This window comes from Saccopteryx leptura, chromosome 4, assembly GCF_036850995.1.
Source record: "Saccopteryx leptura isolate mSacLep1 chromosome 4, mSacLep1_pri_phased_curated, whole genome shotgun sequence".
NCBI classification, from domain to species: domain Eukaryota; kingdom Metazoa; phylum Chordata; class Mammalia; order Chiroptera; family Emballonuridae; genus Saccopteryx; species Saccopteryx leptura.
The window spans coordinates 54,008,019-54,022,601 of NC_089506.1; the positions used below are offsets into that span (position 1 = coordinate 54,008,019).

At 41.9% G+C, this 14,583-nt stretch overlaps 1 protein-coding gene across 1 annotated transcript in view; it reads left to right on the plus strand.

Moving 5' to 3' along the window:
* The window catches only part of ABCC4 (ATP binding cassette subfamily C member 4 (PEL blood group)), a 294,246-nt gene that overhangs the window by 275,527 nt on the left and 4,136 nt on the right, over window positions 1–14,583 (plus strand). The window contains exon 30 of the mRNA XM_066380684.1: window positions 9,702–9,836. Coding sequence (XP_066236781.1) covers window positions 9,702–9,836 — 135 coding nt within the window. The remainder of the gene's footprint in view (window positions 1–9,701; window positions 9,837–14,583) is intronic.

Genomic DNA, 14,583 nt, shown 5'->3' on the forward strand with positions numbered 1-14,583 from the left:
GACTTCTTAGCTGGCCACTTCTAGATCTTATCCATTGGTTCTGTGGGCCATTTATCCAAGTGGCCCACAGACCCAACTGTCTAGGACATGAATATTCCCTTAACCTGCCAGCTTTGTTGCCATTATCCAAGTATGGCCATTTGTTCAATACGGTACTTGCCAGTTATCTCCTAGTAAATTTCAAGAACCTCAGTTTTTTCCCTCTTGATGAGTGCCTATTCGAATCCCTAATATGGTTTTAAAGACTTTATTTATTCATTTTAGACAGAAGATATATATATATATATATATATATATGGAGAGAGAGAGAGAGAGAGAGAGAGAGAGAGAGAGAGAGAAAGAAGGGAGGAGCAGGAAGCATCAACTCCCATATGTGCCTTGACCAGGCAAGCCCAGGGTTTTGAACCGGCGACCTCAGCGTTTCCAGGTCGACGCTTTATCTACTGCGCCACCACAGGTCAGGCTCCTAACATGGTTTTACAAAGTAATGTATAGCCCGCCCCTCCCTGCCTTTCCAGCCTGTCCCCACTCTGCTCTCCCTCGTTCCTCTGTAGTTTAAACCAGATTGATTTTCTCTCAGTTCTCCAAAGGCAGTATTCACTCTCACTTTACCATTGGCGCCCTCTCTCCCCACCTGACGTTGGTGGCTTAGACTGAGGTGTTAGAGGTAGAGATGATGAGATGGTTGGACTTGGGGTAGATAACGAAGGAGAACCAAGCAGATTGTGTGATGGATTGAACATGGGATATGAGAGAAGAGAGAAGAGTCAGTGCCAGTTTCTAGGTGTAGGGCCAGAGCATCTGGGTGAATGAGTTAAACTGAGGAATAAGCCAATTTGGAGTAGGGAATTGCAAAGGTTGTTTTAAATAACACAGCAATAAACATAAGGGCACCTATATTCTTTCAAATTAGTGTTTCGAGTTTCTTCTGATATGTTTGCAGAAGTGAAATCGTTGGGTCAAAAGGCAGTTCTGTTTTTAATTTTTTGAGGTAGCTCCACTGCTTTCCACAGAGGCTGCACCAGTCTGCATTCCCACCTACAGACCACAGGGGTTCCCTTTTCTCCACACCCTCGCCAGCACCTGTTTGTTGATTTATTGATGATAGCCATTCTGATTTGCATTTCTCTGATGATTAGTGATGTTGAACATCTTTTCATATGCCTGTTGGCCATCTGTATATCCTCTTTGGAGAAGTGTCTATTCAGGTCCTTTGCCCATTTCTTAATTGGATTGTTTACTTTTTGGTGTTGAGTTTTATAAGTTCCTTATAAATTTTGGAGATTAAGCCCTTATCAGATATATTTTGAGTATGTTCTCCCACACAGTGTGTTGTCTTTTCATTTTGTTGATGTTTTCTTTTCCTGTGCAAAACTTTTTAGTGTGTTGCAGTCTAATTTGTTTATTTTTACCTTTGTTTCCCTTGCCTGAGGTGATAGATCAGAAAAACATATTGCTACAAATGTCTGAGATTGGACTGCCTATGTTTTCTTCTAGAATTTTTATGGTTTTTGAGTCCCAACATTTAAGTCTTTAATCCATTTTTGAGTTTATTCTTGTGCCAAGTGCCCATCAGTAGATGAGTGGATAAAAAAAAAGGCAGTGCTACATTTACACAACGGAATACTACTCAGCCATAAAAAACAAGGAAATATTAACCTTTTGCGACATCTTGGATGGACCTGGCGAGTATTATGCTAAGTGAAATAAGCCAGTCAGAGAAAGACAAGTACTATGTGATTTTACTTATACGTGGAATCTAATGAACAAAATAAACTAACAAAATAGATTTATCAATTTGGAGAAGAGATGGGCAGCTGTCAGAGGGATGGGGGTTAGGGGCTGGGTGGAAAAGGTGAATGGATTAAGCAAAGAAAAAATAAAGCTCATAGACACAACAGTGTATTGATTACGAGAGGGAAAGTGGGAGGGTGGACGCTGAAGAGGGTAAAGGGGGATTAAATGGTCATGGAAGGAGACTTGTCTTGGGGTGGTGAACACAATACATTACACAGATGATGTATTATATTGACTTGTACACTTGCAACATAATTTTATTAATGTCACACCAATAAATTCAATTTTTTTTTCAAAAGTACTGAAATTTAGAAAAATGCACGGGCTCTCTTTCGAGCATGTTTCCTTTGCAACGGCCGGTCTTGTTTTCTGTAGTGGACCCTTCACCGTGCAGCTACCCTTCCCACTCCCAACTGCGGCATCGGGAGACCTGCCGTTACAACTCCCTAGGTCATCAGTGATATCAAGGGTTTGGGGAGTCCCACCACCAGGAGATGTAAACTTGGCCACTTATTTGCACCTTGGTCAGAGCTGCTTTCTGTTGCTGACTCCTTTATGGGAAGGGTAGATCAGACCTCAGGGGACTTGTGACATACTTTCCCTAGCTTCCGAGTTGAGCAGCTGCTCTTTCTGCTCCATCAACCCCACGTGTAAACCCTCTGTTTAATCCTAGAGCTTCTGATTACCAGTTGGCTTTCAATTTGGCAAAACAGTGTAAATAATGTTCTTTCTCAAACCTTTGGTTTATTATTAATTTTTTTTATTCAGTGAGAGGAGGGGAGCAGAGAGACAGACTCCTGCATGTGCCTGACCAGGATCTACCTGGAAAGCCCACTAGGGGGCGATGCTCTGCCCAGCTGGGACCTTGCTCCATTGCTCAGCAAATGAGTTCTTAGTGCATGAGGTGGAGGCCATGGAGCCATCCTCAGCACCCAGGGCCAACTCGCTCTAATCGAGCCATGGCTTCAGGAAGGGGGGAAAGAGAAAGAGAGAGAGAAAGAGAGAGAGAGAGAGAGAGAAATGAGAAGGGGAGGGGTGGAGAAGCAGATGGGCGCTTCCCTGTGTGCCCTGGCCGAGAATTGAACCCAGGACTTCAACATGCCAGAATGACACTCTACCACTGAGCCAACCGGCCAGGGCCACACCTTTGAGTTTTCTTTGAAGCAATTTGGTTTTTTTTGCTTGCTTTAGAAATACCTATTTCCAGAGAACAAGTGCTTTGTCTTTTCTGTTATTTTGAAAGGTTTAAGGACTTAAAGACAAGTCAATCAGCTGCAAAGCCTAATGCTCCAGAGGGCGGGTGACCAGCCTGGGGAGTGGCCGGGGAAGTGACAGATGCTAATGAAGGGCATAGCCAACAGTGCTGTCATCATAAAGTCGTGTAATTGCAAGTGCTTAAGGTATAATAATTACATTTTGTTGCACTGGTGAATACTTCTACACAAAGACGGATGGATATGGTTTTGTTTACTGTAAGTAAATCAAACAAAAGCCTTGCTGGGAAACAACTGTGACCTAATTAATAGCTTTGTTTATGTGTTGGCTCTCCAAAGGGATTTACCCAGTTTTGGTTCATTAAGTGTCATTAATGTGTTAGGCTTAGAATTCTGTTTTACAAAGATGTTCTCTCAATTTTAACTTTATTAAACATGATGTAGTTGTAATGACAGCTCATTTAATCTTCCTTGTTTGCTCAGTTGCCACAAAACAGTAGAGCAAGACAGACACATTAGCAATCCTCTCTCTCCTAATGCTCACCCCTCTAGCATTAAAGACGGCTTCTTTTCTATAGTTTTCAGCATTAGCTTGTTACTTGTGACCTGTTTTCAGCCAATAGCACAGCCTTTTCCCCTCCAATCCCTGCACACTCCAGTCTTTAGAGCACCCGGGATCTCCCTTGCAGCATGAGCAACAAAGCATGTGAGACAGTGGCGCTGCTCTCCAAGCAGTGCTGCCGTGTTCGGCCTTGGCCCTGTGGAGTGGCGGAGCTCTTTGGGAAGGAAGTCTGGAGAACCGAAACCAGGGCTGAGGATCTCAGGCTCCACATCTTCTGTTCCCAGGCAACTTAATTTTGGGGGGAGGGGGGTGAGAGAGACAGGGACAGACAGACAGGAAGGGAGAGAGATGAGAAGCATCAATTCATAGTTGCATCACTTTAGGTGCTTATTGGTTGCTTTCTCATCTCTGCCTTGATCAGGGGGCTCAGCTGACCCAGTGAACCCTTGCTGAAGCCAGCGACCTTTGGGCTCAAGCCAGAGACCATGGGGTCATGTCTATGATCCCACGCTCACACTGGGGACCTCAGGCCTCAGGGTTTTGAACCTGGGTCTCCAGCGTCCAGGTTCGATGTTCTGTCCACGGCGCCACCACCTGGTCAGATTGTTCACAGGCAATCTTACGGTTTTATAATCTTTACTTTTCTCCCCTGACTCAAACCTTTTTTTTAGTAGTTTTTTTTTCCCGAGAATTCAAAACTAGAAACTGTTTACCATGCCCGCCAGGAAGAGAACAAAAACAACTCCAAGCCAATTAGAGTTTTACTCAAATTCCCTTTTTTGTCTTTACGGACCTTTCTTTAAATAAGCCTACATGGCCACAGGAAGAACTTTTCAGAAAAGAAAAACTCCTTCAAAAACAGGCCATGAGATTTCATTCATGTTTCCAGAGAGAAAAATAACTAATGTGAGCACAGAAAGCACCATCCAGGAGAAAAAGGGCTTTCCAAGGGGGAGGGGCTGACACGCCCTAGCAGGCGCTTTGGGGGCAGCTGTGGAGGTCCTTGTGACCGAGTCCTCATCCTCCCCAGGTGAGGAGAATGGCTTCCATTTCAAGACCGAGGAAAGGATTTTGAGTTACACTTGGCACAGAGAAAAATCACAGGCACCTATTTTACCAGTCAGACTCAACCTCCAAGGTTGGATAACTGTTCCCGTGCCCCTTCATCACCTGGCAGCCGAGAGCGGGCACCTGAAACTCAGGTCCTCCCCTCCCCACTCGGTGCTAATGGGGATCTCCCTTTATTGCTGGTCACCGTGTGGAAAGCTGTTTCGGCATCTCTTTCCCATCACGCGGCTCTTCCTCCACCCTGAGCTCCTCCCCTCCCCCTGCTCCCCATAGCCACCCGACTATTACTGATGATATCCTGTCAATTAAAATGGATTCAATTATTTTGCAATGGGTCCATTTAATTTTTATATCTAGGACAGCTACTTGGAATATTTGCAGATATACAGGCCTGATAAACACATCTTCATTGAGCTTATGTAACTGACTGACTCATCCAACATAATGTGTTTTTCCTTAACCTAGTAGAGAGCAGCGAGCAATTTGAGGTTGGCATTCCTGGACAGATCCCGGGGCCGAGGGATTGCTGTCACACTGACTTCAGTGCGTGGTTTATACTTGAACTTGGGTTGCAGGAAGAATGGAGACAGGGTGGGAGATTTCAGGAGCCTTTTCTTACCTATATGAAGGATGCTAAAATAAAAATTTTGAGTTATACTTCTTTATCTGTACAAAAGAAAATTGGGAGTTGTATTATGTTTACCTATTTAAAAGGCCTAGAATCTTTGCTCAAACCAGTGAATGTCAAGGCTAAGTGGGCAGAGTGCTGTTTCTGGCCTTGTTTCAGTCTGTTGTCCAAGGCAGCGCCCCCAGCACCTGCCGTTAATCTACACTGCACTGCCTTCTCTTCTTTCTCTTTTCAGATTTTTTATATAAATGAGTTTCAAGCCTCCATCCTCAACCCTGGTCCATCCCTCCTCATTTTTCCTTTCCTTCTTGCCCATAGCCATCAACCTGAAGCATGTGGTCCTCCAAGCCTGTATCCCTATATCCTGCTCCTTTAGACAGCTACACTGTATCCTGCCTTGATTTCACCCTGTGTTTTTGCCAGATGACACCACTGGGCAATCACCCAGTCATGCCCTGAATGTAGTTTCCATTGTATTTAGCTATCAGCCGCATGTGCTGGGTGCCTGTTACTGGTCATGTACAATGCCATGGCCTGGAGATGCCGCAGTGAGCAGGGAAACCACACAATCCTGCCCGAAGGAGTCGGCAGACTCACCTCCAGCCTTCTGTGTTCACTGTCTATGACCACTGCCCACTGCCCGCACCTCTGTAGGGTAAAGTCTGTGCCTTCTTCAGGGCCCAGTTCACTGCTCCCCTTGTTGAAGCTCGTCCTCGGAGCCTTTGGCCCGAAGTCATCTATTCTACTGCCAGCCTCCTCCTTGTGCTTTTTTTCTTGCATTATAACTGGAGGATATTTTTATCTTCTCTCAGTTTAGTCTTCCTAAAGGCAGGGGCTGTGGGCTACATATGTATCTCTGGCCCTTCCACAGAAATATAACATAATGGCATGAATGTAAGTTAAGTGTGCAATCAGTTTGCCAAAAAAACTCAAGAATTAATGAAAGTTTCTTTAAAATTTTTTCAAGTGTGTTTTGGCCATTTGTTACTTGTGCTTTATTAAATAATTTAATAAAATTGGTTTTCTTTTTCTGTGAGTATACACCAGGCACACAGTAAATAATTTGAGCACTGAGTATAATAAAATTGCAGTGGAAAGCAGACAGGGGAAATGCTTTTGTTCATAGGCATTATTTTCTTAAATTATACAAAATTAAGATAGTATTCGTGTGGAAATTTATCTTAGAAAATTGGATGTTAAAATTCTCGTCTCCCTTATTTTACTTCTGATAATAAAAATAAATAAATGTTTTACTTTTGATAATAAAGAGGGTCTTTCTGTGAGTACTCACACAGAGAGGAAAGAAGACAGGCTCAGGCCTGGGTTCAAACCCCAGCTCTGCCATCTACTGATCCTGAGGCCTTGGCCAAGTTATGTAACTTAACTGCACCTCAGTCTTCATCTCTGGCTGCGAGCTTGTTGACAGGCTGTGTCTTGCTCACCTTGGAATGTCCCATTCCTAAAACAGTGCTGTGATATTAGGTAGTCACTTATACTTAATGGAAGGAAGAAAGGAAGGGGGGGAGGGAGGGAGGGACTGAAGGAGGAAAGGAAGGAGAAGGAAAGGAAGGAACGAACTTTTGTGTTGTGTGTTGTGTTTGTCTACTCTAGTTTGAGAATTAACAGTGATGACTATGGAGCATGTGGCACAGGAATGTCCAACCCATATCTCTTTATTTTCCTTTTCCAATTCAAAAGACTGCTGTTTTCATTATGAGGTGGTTTTATTGATTTCTAGGTAGCTATACTCTTTGTTACATTGTATCTCTGCCAAGGCTTCTCATTTCTCAGATCTTGTGAATTCATCTATTTGAAGCAATACTAATGCAGTTCATTTTAAGATACTGTGTTTTGTTTTAATGCATATCAAAAGGATATAAAAGAGGTATATTTATTTTACATTTTTAAAGTATTTCTTACAGAAGTTAAAACTTCTAATAAATTATCAATCTTATAATAGATTACCACAGTTCTGTCACCCACCCCCAAATTGAAAACTTCTCTCGGAAATATAATGTACAGCCATTAAATTGATAATGCTTGTAGGGCTCAAAATATTTTGACCAAAGTGATCTTCCTATCATTTATAACTGTTAATCCTATTGCTTTTTGAAAACACTTCTTTTCTGTCTCTACCATTTTGGATACTGGGCCAATCTGAAAACTCCTCATCTCAATGCTATTCATGCGTTTTCAGACTGCAAGAAACTGGAAAGATTTGCCATTCATTCAAATTTGAATAAATTGGAAGTTAGACAAGGACAACCTATTAGTAATGCCTCCATTAAAAATTATGTGAAGTCTTTATAGCCAGAGCATTCATTTCCCACCAGCTCTGAAGTGGTGATTTTTTAAACATTTCCTTGATGCTTTTGCAGGATATAAAATTTTTCATTGTATGAAGTAATTTAATTCACTTATTTACTTAGCCTTTAGCATGTGAGACATGTATTTTAAAACTGAGTTTTTTTCTTCAACATCAGGAGAAGTGGTTATGCTCTATAATGCTATGCTTAAGTAAATTACACATTCGGGGCATCTAAATTGTCATGCCAAATTATAGGACATTTTAATTATTATGTTCTTGTGACAGATTCAATTATTCTTGAACTCTTTTGAGAAAGCTGCCCTTAGCAAGTGATTCATAGTAGTAAACAAAAGATTAACAGGAAAATGCCCTTTATAAGAGACTGAATAAATGCTTCCCATTAAATAGCACAGAACAGAATTAGCTGTAATACTTAGATAGGGAAAAACAACCTGTGTCCTGCTTTAGATTTTCAGCATATTCTCTTACGATAAATTTACTCTGAATATGGCCTAAATGAAGAACTAAGTGCCACTTAACATCAGCACTGTTTCCCTAGGTATCTCATTTGGGCCAATTGTTTCAGACTCTTTTTTTCCCCTCTGAAGCCATTAACCAAAGCCACTCATAAGTAGAAATGCAGAGTTAAGAGCCCCTTCTTCTCCCTTTCCGTTTCCAGTGGACATATTAATGAGCAATAAAGTGGCTGGAGCAGAGGCAGCTGAAGAAAGAGCAGGAAGCAAGGAAAGAGAACTGTGGCGGCAGATCCTTGGGTCCCAGGCGGCCTGGGCCGCCCCAGCGCTGGGGTTCAGCCCATTCGCACCGGTTCAGCAGAACCAATACCTAATTTTTGTTGAGTTCGGCGAACGGGTTGTTAAAATGGCACTTGTAGTCAGGGTTCTCTCTGAGGTGGGTGCCAGGGCAGCCGCCCAATGTGGAAATCACAAATTTACATTCCGCATTCCTTACTCTTTTTTAACATTTATCTGCCTGTGCAACAGCATATTCTAAGTGCCCAAAGAAATGTTCATGCCACTCATAGGTAAAATAAATTGCAAGTGAGGATGCCAATCAAGAAGCAATATGGAAATATCTTAAGTAACAACTTTATTTTGTGTCAGATATTAATATTTTTTCATTAATATTTTAAAACTCATAATCTAGTTTTGTGCACCTCTTGTATTGTTCTTATTTAAGTATTAATTGCATGAAATAACAAACTACCTTTCGGTATATCACTTTTTTTATACTTAAAACGGTCATTAGGGCAGAGAACCGGTTGTTAAATTATTTGAATCCCACCACTGGCTGCCCCCGTGTGCTGTGTGGGCCACGATCAGTAGGGTTTGGAGCTCAATTTCTTAATTGCTGCTTTTGTCTTATCCAAAGAGAAAATTGGATTTGAAAGATTTCTTCTCTGCAGAGCAGTTGTGCTAAAGCTGCTTAGGTAGGAGCTCCTGCAGCCAGCTTTCCACTCTCAGCACAATAAACTGCCACCAGAGCCAACTTCTAGATGCACCTTAATCTTGGCGGCAAGGGTTTTGTCCCTTCTTACCAGGTGACATTTTCCAGGACCCCAAAGGAATTTCAGAAGTGTTTATTTACTTCCTTTCCAAATATTACTCAGATTCTGTCACACCAGCTCTGTCATTACTTTGCTGTCAGGTCACCACTATCTGGTTTGTATGACATCACCCTAATTTTTAGATAAATTGAGTTTGATTTTCCTAAATCAAGAAACTTCCCCACTCTGAATATATGTATAAGGATCCCTCAGAGCTCAGAGTCTGAGGGCTTAAAAGCCCCAACTAATGAAAACAACCCAAAATGCCCTTGGTAGAATTTAAAATGCCACAGTACTGCTGAGTGCCCATAATCATAGCCTGAAACCTTCATTTTCTTCCTTTCCTATAACATTATAATAATAGAAGGTCGGGATAGGCCTTTGTCTGCCTAGGAAAACAGGGTAATGAAACCATTTAGAGTAGACACCTGAGAGGGCCTGCCACCCAAATAGATGCTCTCTCTTCTCCCTGTCCTGGCCCTTTCTGAAATATTGTCTGAGTTATGATATGTTACTGCAAAACATTGTGTGCTAATGGGTTTCTTTTTGCTGATTAACAGGTTTTGGATTCAGGAAGACTGAAAGAATATGATGAGCCCTATGTTTTGCTGCAGAATAAAGAGAGCCTATTTTACAAGATGGTGCAACAGCTGGGCAGTGCAGAAGCTGCTGCCCTCACGGAAACAGCAAAGCAGGTGAGCGCGCCACCAGGAGTGGTAATTAGAGTCCGTCTCCACGGCTCACTCTGCACCATCTGGCACTGAGGGGCACGGTAACAAGCACCCTGTGCCCTTTTCAATTACTAGCCTCCAGAGACAAAGCTTCATGGCTCGGTCTTAACAACACGTCCCAGGCTGAAGTCAGGTCTGCTGAGAATCGGCAGACACAGTGGGGGTGAGGGGTGGGCCGTGTGCATGCTCACGCACGCAAGCGTGTGTGCCTGCGAGAGAGATCTCAGATCGGGCTTCTCACTCATCTGGACTCGGTCGGTTCAGATTCTCCTACAGCACAGAATGCTCACGTTGTGCAGATCTGTTGCATTTCATTCCAACTGATGCTCGAGACGTTTGAGATGGAAACGCTGTCAAGGCACATCCAGGAAACTTGAGAGTTTGAGGGGGAAAAATACATTATCTCATTCATTGGGTTTAGAAGGATCTCCCAGGGAAATGGTAGGCAGGCTCCTAATCATTGGCAGTCTAAACCAACAAGGTTGAGAAGCGCAGAGAGACTCAGTTCCTGTGTTGGGCAGTGACGGCGATGAGCGAGGAGGAGGAGGAGGCTCGGAGACCTGTGTGCCATGCGCTGTGATGCAGGATCTATCTGTTACTGCTGTGCTTGTACCAGAGGCTGGGACTTGAATGGCTAGCCACATCAGTGACAGAATTGGAGTTCAACCCTAGGTAGGGATGACACCATCTGTGTTTGAACTTTCCCCAAGTACTTCCAGTGAATATGAATGTAGGAAAGCTGCATGTGGACACTATTCTTTATGCCTGAAATTCACATAGCACTTCCGTTTACTACATTGTCTCCCAGTCAGAGCTTCCCTCATCAGGCCTCATGGATCTTTCGGGATTCCCTGTACGATCTAGTCACAAAAACAGCCAGGAATCTCACAAACCCTTTTTGTTCTTTTAAAAAAGCAGGCATTTTACATCAAAGAGGTATGTCCCCACCTAAGTGTCAAAGTGTCCATTTAAAGAATGTGTTATATATTATGAAGGTGTTAAGTATTGAGAGAAGATCACAGAATTTTAGATAGGTCCAGGTAATATAATATGTAAAACACTCTTATTTTACAGATAAGGAAACTAAGGCCTTTTAGAAGGAAGGTGGCACTGTGTGCATTACTAGTGCTACACTAGTTTATAGCAGTTACAGAATTGGAAGTCTGTTTTTTCAATAAGTGTTTTAATTCAACTGTAACATACATACAGAAAAGCACATAGGTCATAGAATTAGGAATCTCATGATTCTTGGTCCAATAATCTTGTACCTAATTTAACAATACTAATGGTAATCATATTTGTTTAGTTCTTTATAATTTTTTTAAATTAATGTTTATTTTATTGATTTTAGAGAGAGGAAGGGAGAGAGCAGGAGAGAGACAGGAACATATCTGTTCCTCTATGTGCCCTGACCAGGGATCAAACTGGCAACCTCGGTGCTTTGGGATGATGCTCTAACCAACTGAGCTATCCAGCCAGGGCATATATAATTTGTTTTACACGGTTATCACATAAACGATTTCAGTTAATTCTCAAGGTGGTTCTTTTTTTATCCCACTTCATGGATGATGGGATTGGGTTGAGGGCTCACTTAAGGTCACAGAGCTGGTCAGTGGAGAACAGCAGGGGAATTGTTGGGTGCAGCCCAGGTTCTGAATACCATGTCCAGTTGGAAAATGCAGCTCCCGCCCTGGCCAGCTGGCTCCGTGCTAGAGTATTGGCCCAGTGTGTGGATATCCTGGGTTCAGTTTCTGGTCAGGGCGCACAGGAAAAGCGACCATCTGTTTCTCCACCCCTGGCCCTCTCATCTCTCTCTCTCTCTCCCTTTCCCCTCACCTCCATGTCCTGCAGCCATGGCTCTATTGGAGCAAGTTGGCCCTGGGCACTAAGGATGGCTCCGTGGCATACGGACATCCCAGGTTTGATTCCCAGTCAGAGCACACAGGAGAAGTGACCATCTGCTTCTTTCCCTCCCTCTTCCCCTTCTCTCCCTTCTTCTTTCCCTTCTCTCCCTCTTCCCCAACTGTAGCCAGTGACTCAGTTGGTTCAAGTGTCAGCCCTGGGCACTGGTAGTTTGGTAGGTCTGAGTACGTCAGCCACAGGCACTAAAAATAGCTCATTCGATTGGAGCATCGGCCCTAGACCGGGGTTGCCAGGTGGATCCTGGTTGGGGTACATACAGGAGTCTGTCTCACCATCTCCCCTCCTTTCACTTAAAAAACAAGAAGAAATATTTGTCTACTACATTTCTAATTTAAATTTTCTGGTTATAAAATGTCAGGGGCATTTTAATCCAAGGTCTTCTAGTATTGCTTATTCATGTAGAGAAGTCTAAGGTCAAGTTAAGACATAATTTGATCATTTTTGGATATCCAAAGAAGTTTTTTTTTCTCTTTTTTTAAGGTAATTAGTTTTACCTAGGATATCATGTGTACTTTTGGTCTCTAGACTCAACTATTCTTTTATTTCTCGAAGTTTGCTTAAATTATATCTTTGAATTTTTTTATTTGATTAGGTTCTCTTCTGTATCATCCACATGTTATCTGCTCTTTGTTTATTTTATAGCTATTTTCTCCTTGATCCTTTATTACTTTCCAATTACTTTCCTTTCTCAATCTTGTCCTCCATGGCTCATCCTGTTGTTTTCAGCAGTGGCTCATCTTTGTGGGGCTTTCAGTAGAACTTTCATTTCTTCGCTGTTTTTATTTGTCTCTTCCATTTCACCTTGGGCCTCTCTCACATTTCATTACCTTCTGTTGCTGTGCCATGTTTTCCCATATTGTCAGATCTCTATTGCCCCCAGATTGATTGTTCTGCTACATTTAGTAAGATCTAATTGCATGATGGTGGCTTTACTGACAATTTAGAGTTTAAATGTTCAATGTAGTTTCAATGTATATTAAAGAAATTAAAATGAACTTAACCCAAGAGAAGGCGGGGAAGAGGGACAAGAAACCAAACCCTCACTGATCTTACATTCTTCTTACTGTGACTTAACCTTTTGTGACACTGTCTCAATCTTCATAAACCATTCTGAGTTGGCATTATCCCTTTTTGACAAATAGAGAAACTAAGGCAGAAGACCCTAAGTAACTACTCAACGTCACCAGTTTGTATTCCAACTTCTGTAATCTTTAAACTACCTTTCTGCCTCCTGGGTTACCACATCCACTGAATTAAAGGTGTCTACACTACAACTCTGGGGTTCCATAAAGATAATATCAGAAGATTCACAGAAGGGCCTCCCAGATGTTTTGTTTTCATCATTCAAGCTGGTTTATGCTGCTACTTTCCATGGACTAAGGGTCCATTTCTCTGTGCAACATCATAACCACACCCAACACTTAACTCGGCATGTTTTCAGCCAGTGGTTTGTAGCCATTAATTAGTTCCTATGAGGTAAGTCATTGTTTAATTTCAGAGATGAGGAAGCTAGTATGGAGAAAGGTTTCCAGGATTAGCAGTGAGTCCCAGAACAGAGAGCTAGGATTGGCCCTCTTCCTAGGTCTAGCCTATACATGAGGACTCTGCTAACAACTTTTTAGTCATCTCAACTACCTTCATAGCCCACACTGTGAAAAAGATGCCTTCTCACACCTTTGCTGTTCAGCAGACTATATTATAATACTTGGCAACAGAGAAGAAAAAGAAAGGTCAAATCAATGATTTTATATATGGAAAAGATGTTTTCAGTATTCAATTTCAAGTATTTCAGACCATGAAGCTAAGACCATATTAGTGAAAAGCTGCTAATAATAACATTGTTTATTTTTTTTACAAAGTTACATTAAGAGGATTATGGGGAAAGAAACTGACTGACTTTGGGAGGACTATCAAGCAGTAGAAAATGAAATGAATTTCCATTTGTTCTTTTGGCTGTTTTAAATTTCACCCAAGATGATAGTTTTTTTTGGAGTACATAAACTATAATCATACAGAATATGGCTTTTTAAAAAGTGGAGTGAGGAGATGATATAAATTAGCCCCTAATACCGGCTTTATTTCTAAATACTGGCATTAAAGTGGGAATAGTCTCAGATTTCACCTAGTGGGGTCCAAGCATTATTGAAGGATTTCTTATTTTTCTCCTTAAGTGACAATATATAGGATTTCATATACAGTGATGTTTTGGAATAGAGAACATGTAAGCCACAAGGGAAAAGCGCATTTACTGTGGAGGTGGCTGACTCAGCGCTTTTCATTTTTGTCTGAGTCCATTATCTCCTATGATAACTTGGTTGACAGCACTCACAAATATATTTGGAGCCAGGTTTTTTTCAAATAGATCCAGAATCGTGTGACTAAGAGCCCCAGCTCATGACAGGGGTCAGCCTCAGCTAGATGGTACATTTTCTGTTTGAAAGACTCAAACAAAACTTTTTACATTCTTCCTTGGGGGGAAAAAAAATTACATTTGAAGTCCTTTCTCACCCAAACACATTTAGAGATAAGAGCTCACAAGTCTTGACATTATTTCATTCTGTTATGCACATCTCTCAAGAAACCAAGATACCATACAGCGACTAAGAACTGACGGTTGTGGAACAGAGAAACCTGACAGCATTTCATTTCCTTTATGGTCTGATTATACATTTATCAGAAAACCTGTATCTCCTCTAGTTCAGCTAGAAATTGGTAGAATTCAAGAACTCAAAAGCCTGGCGAAGAACTGTCCTATTATTTGGTATCATCTTACATGTTAGAGAAGTTG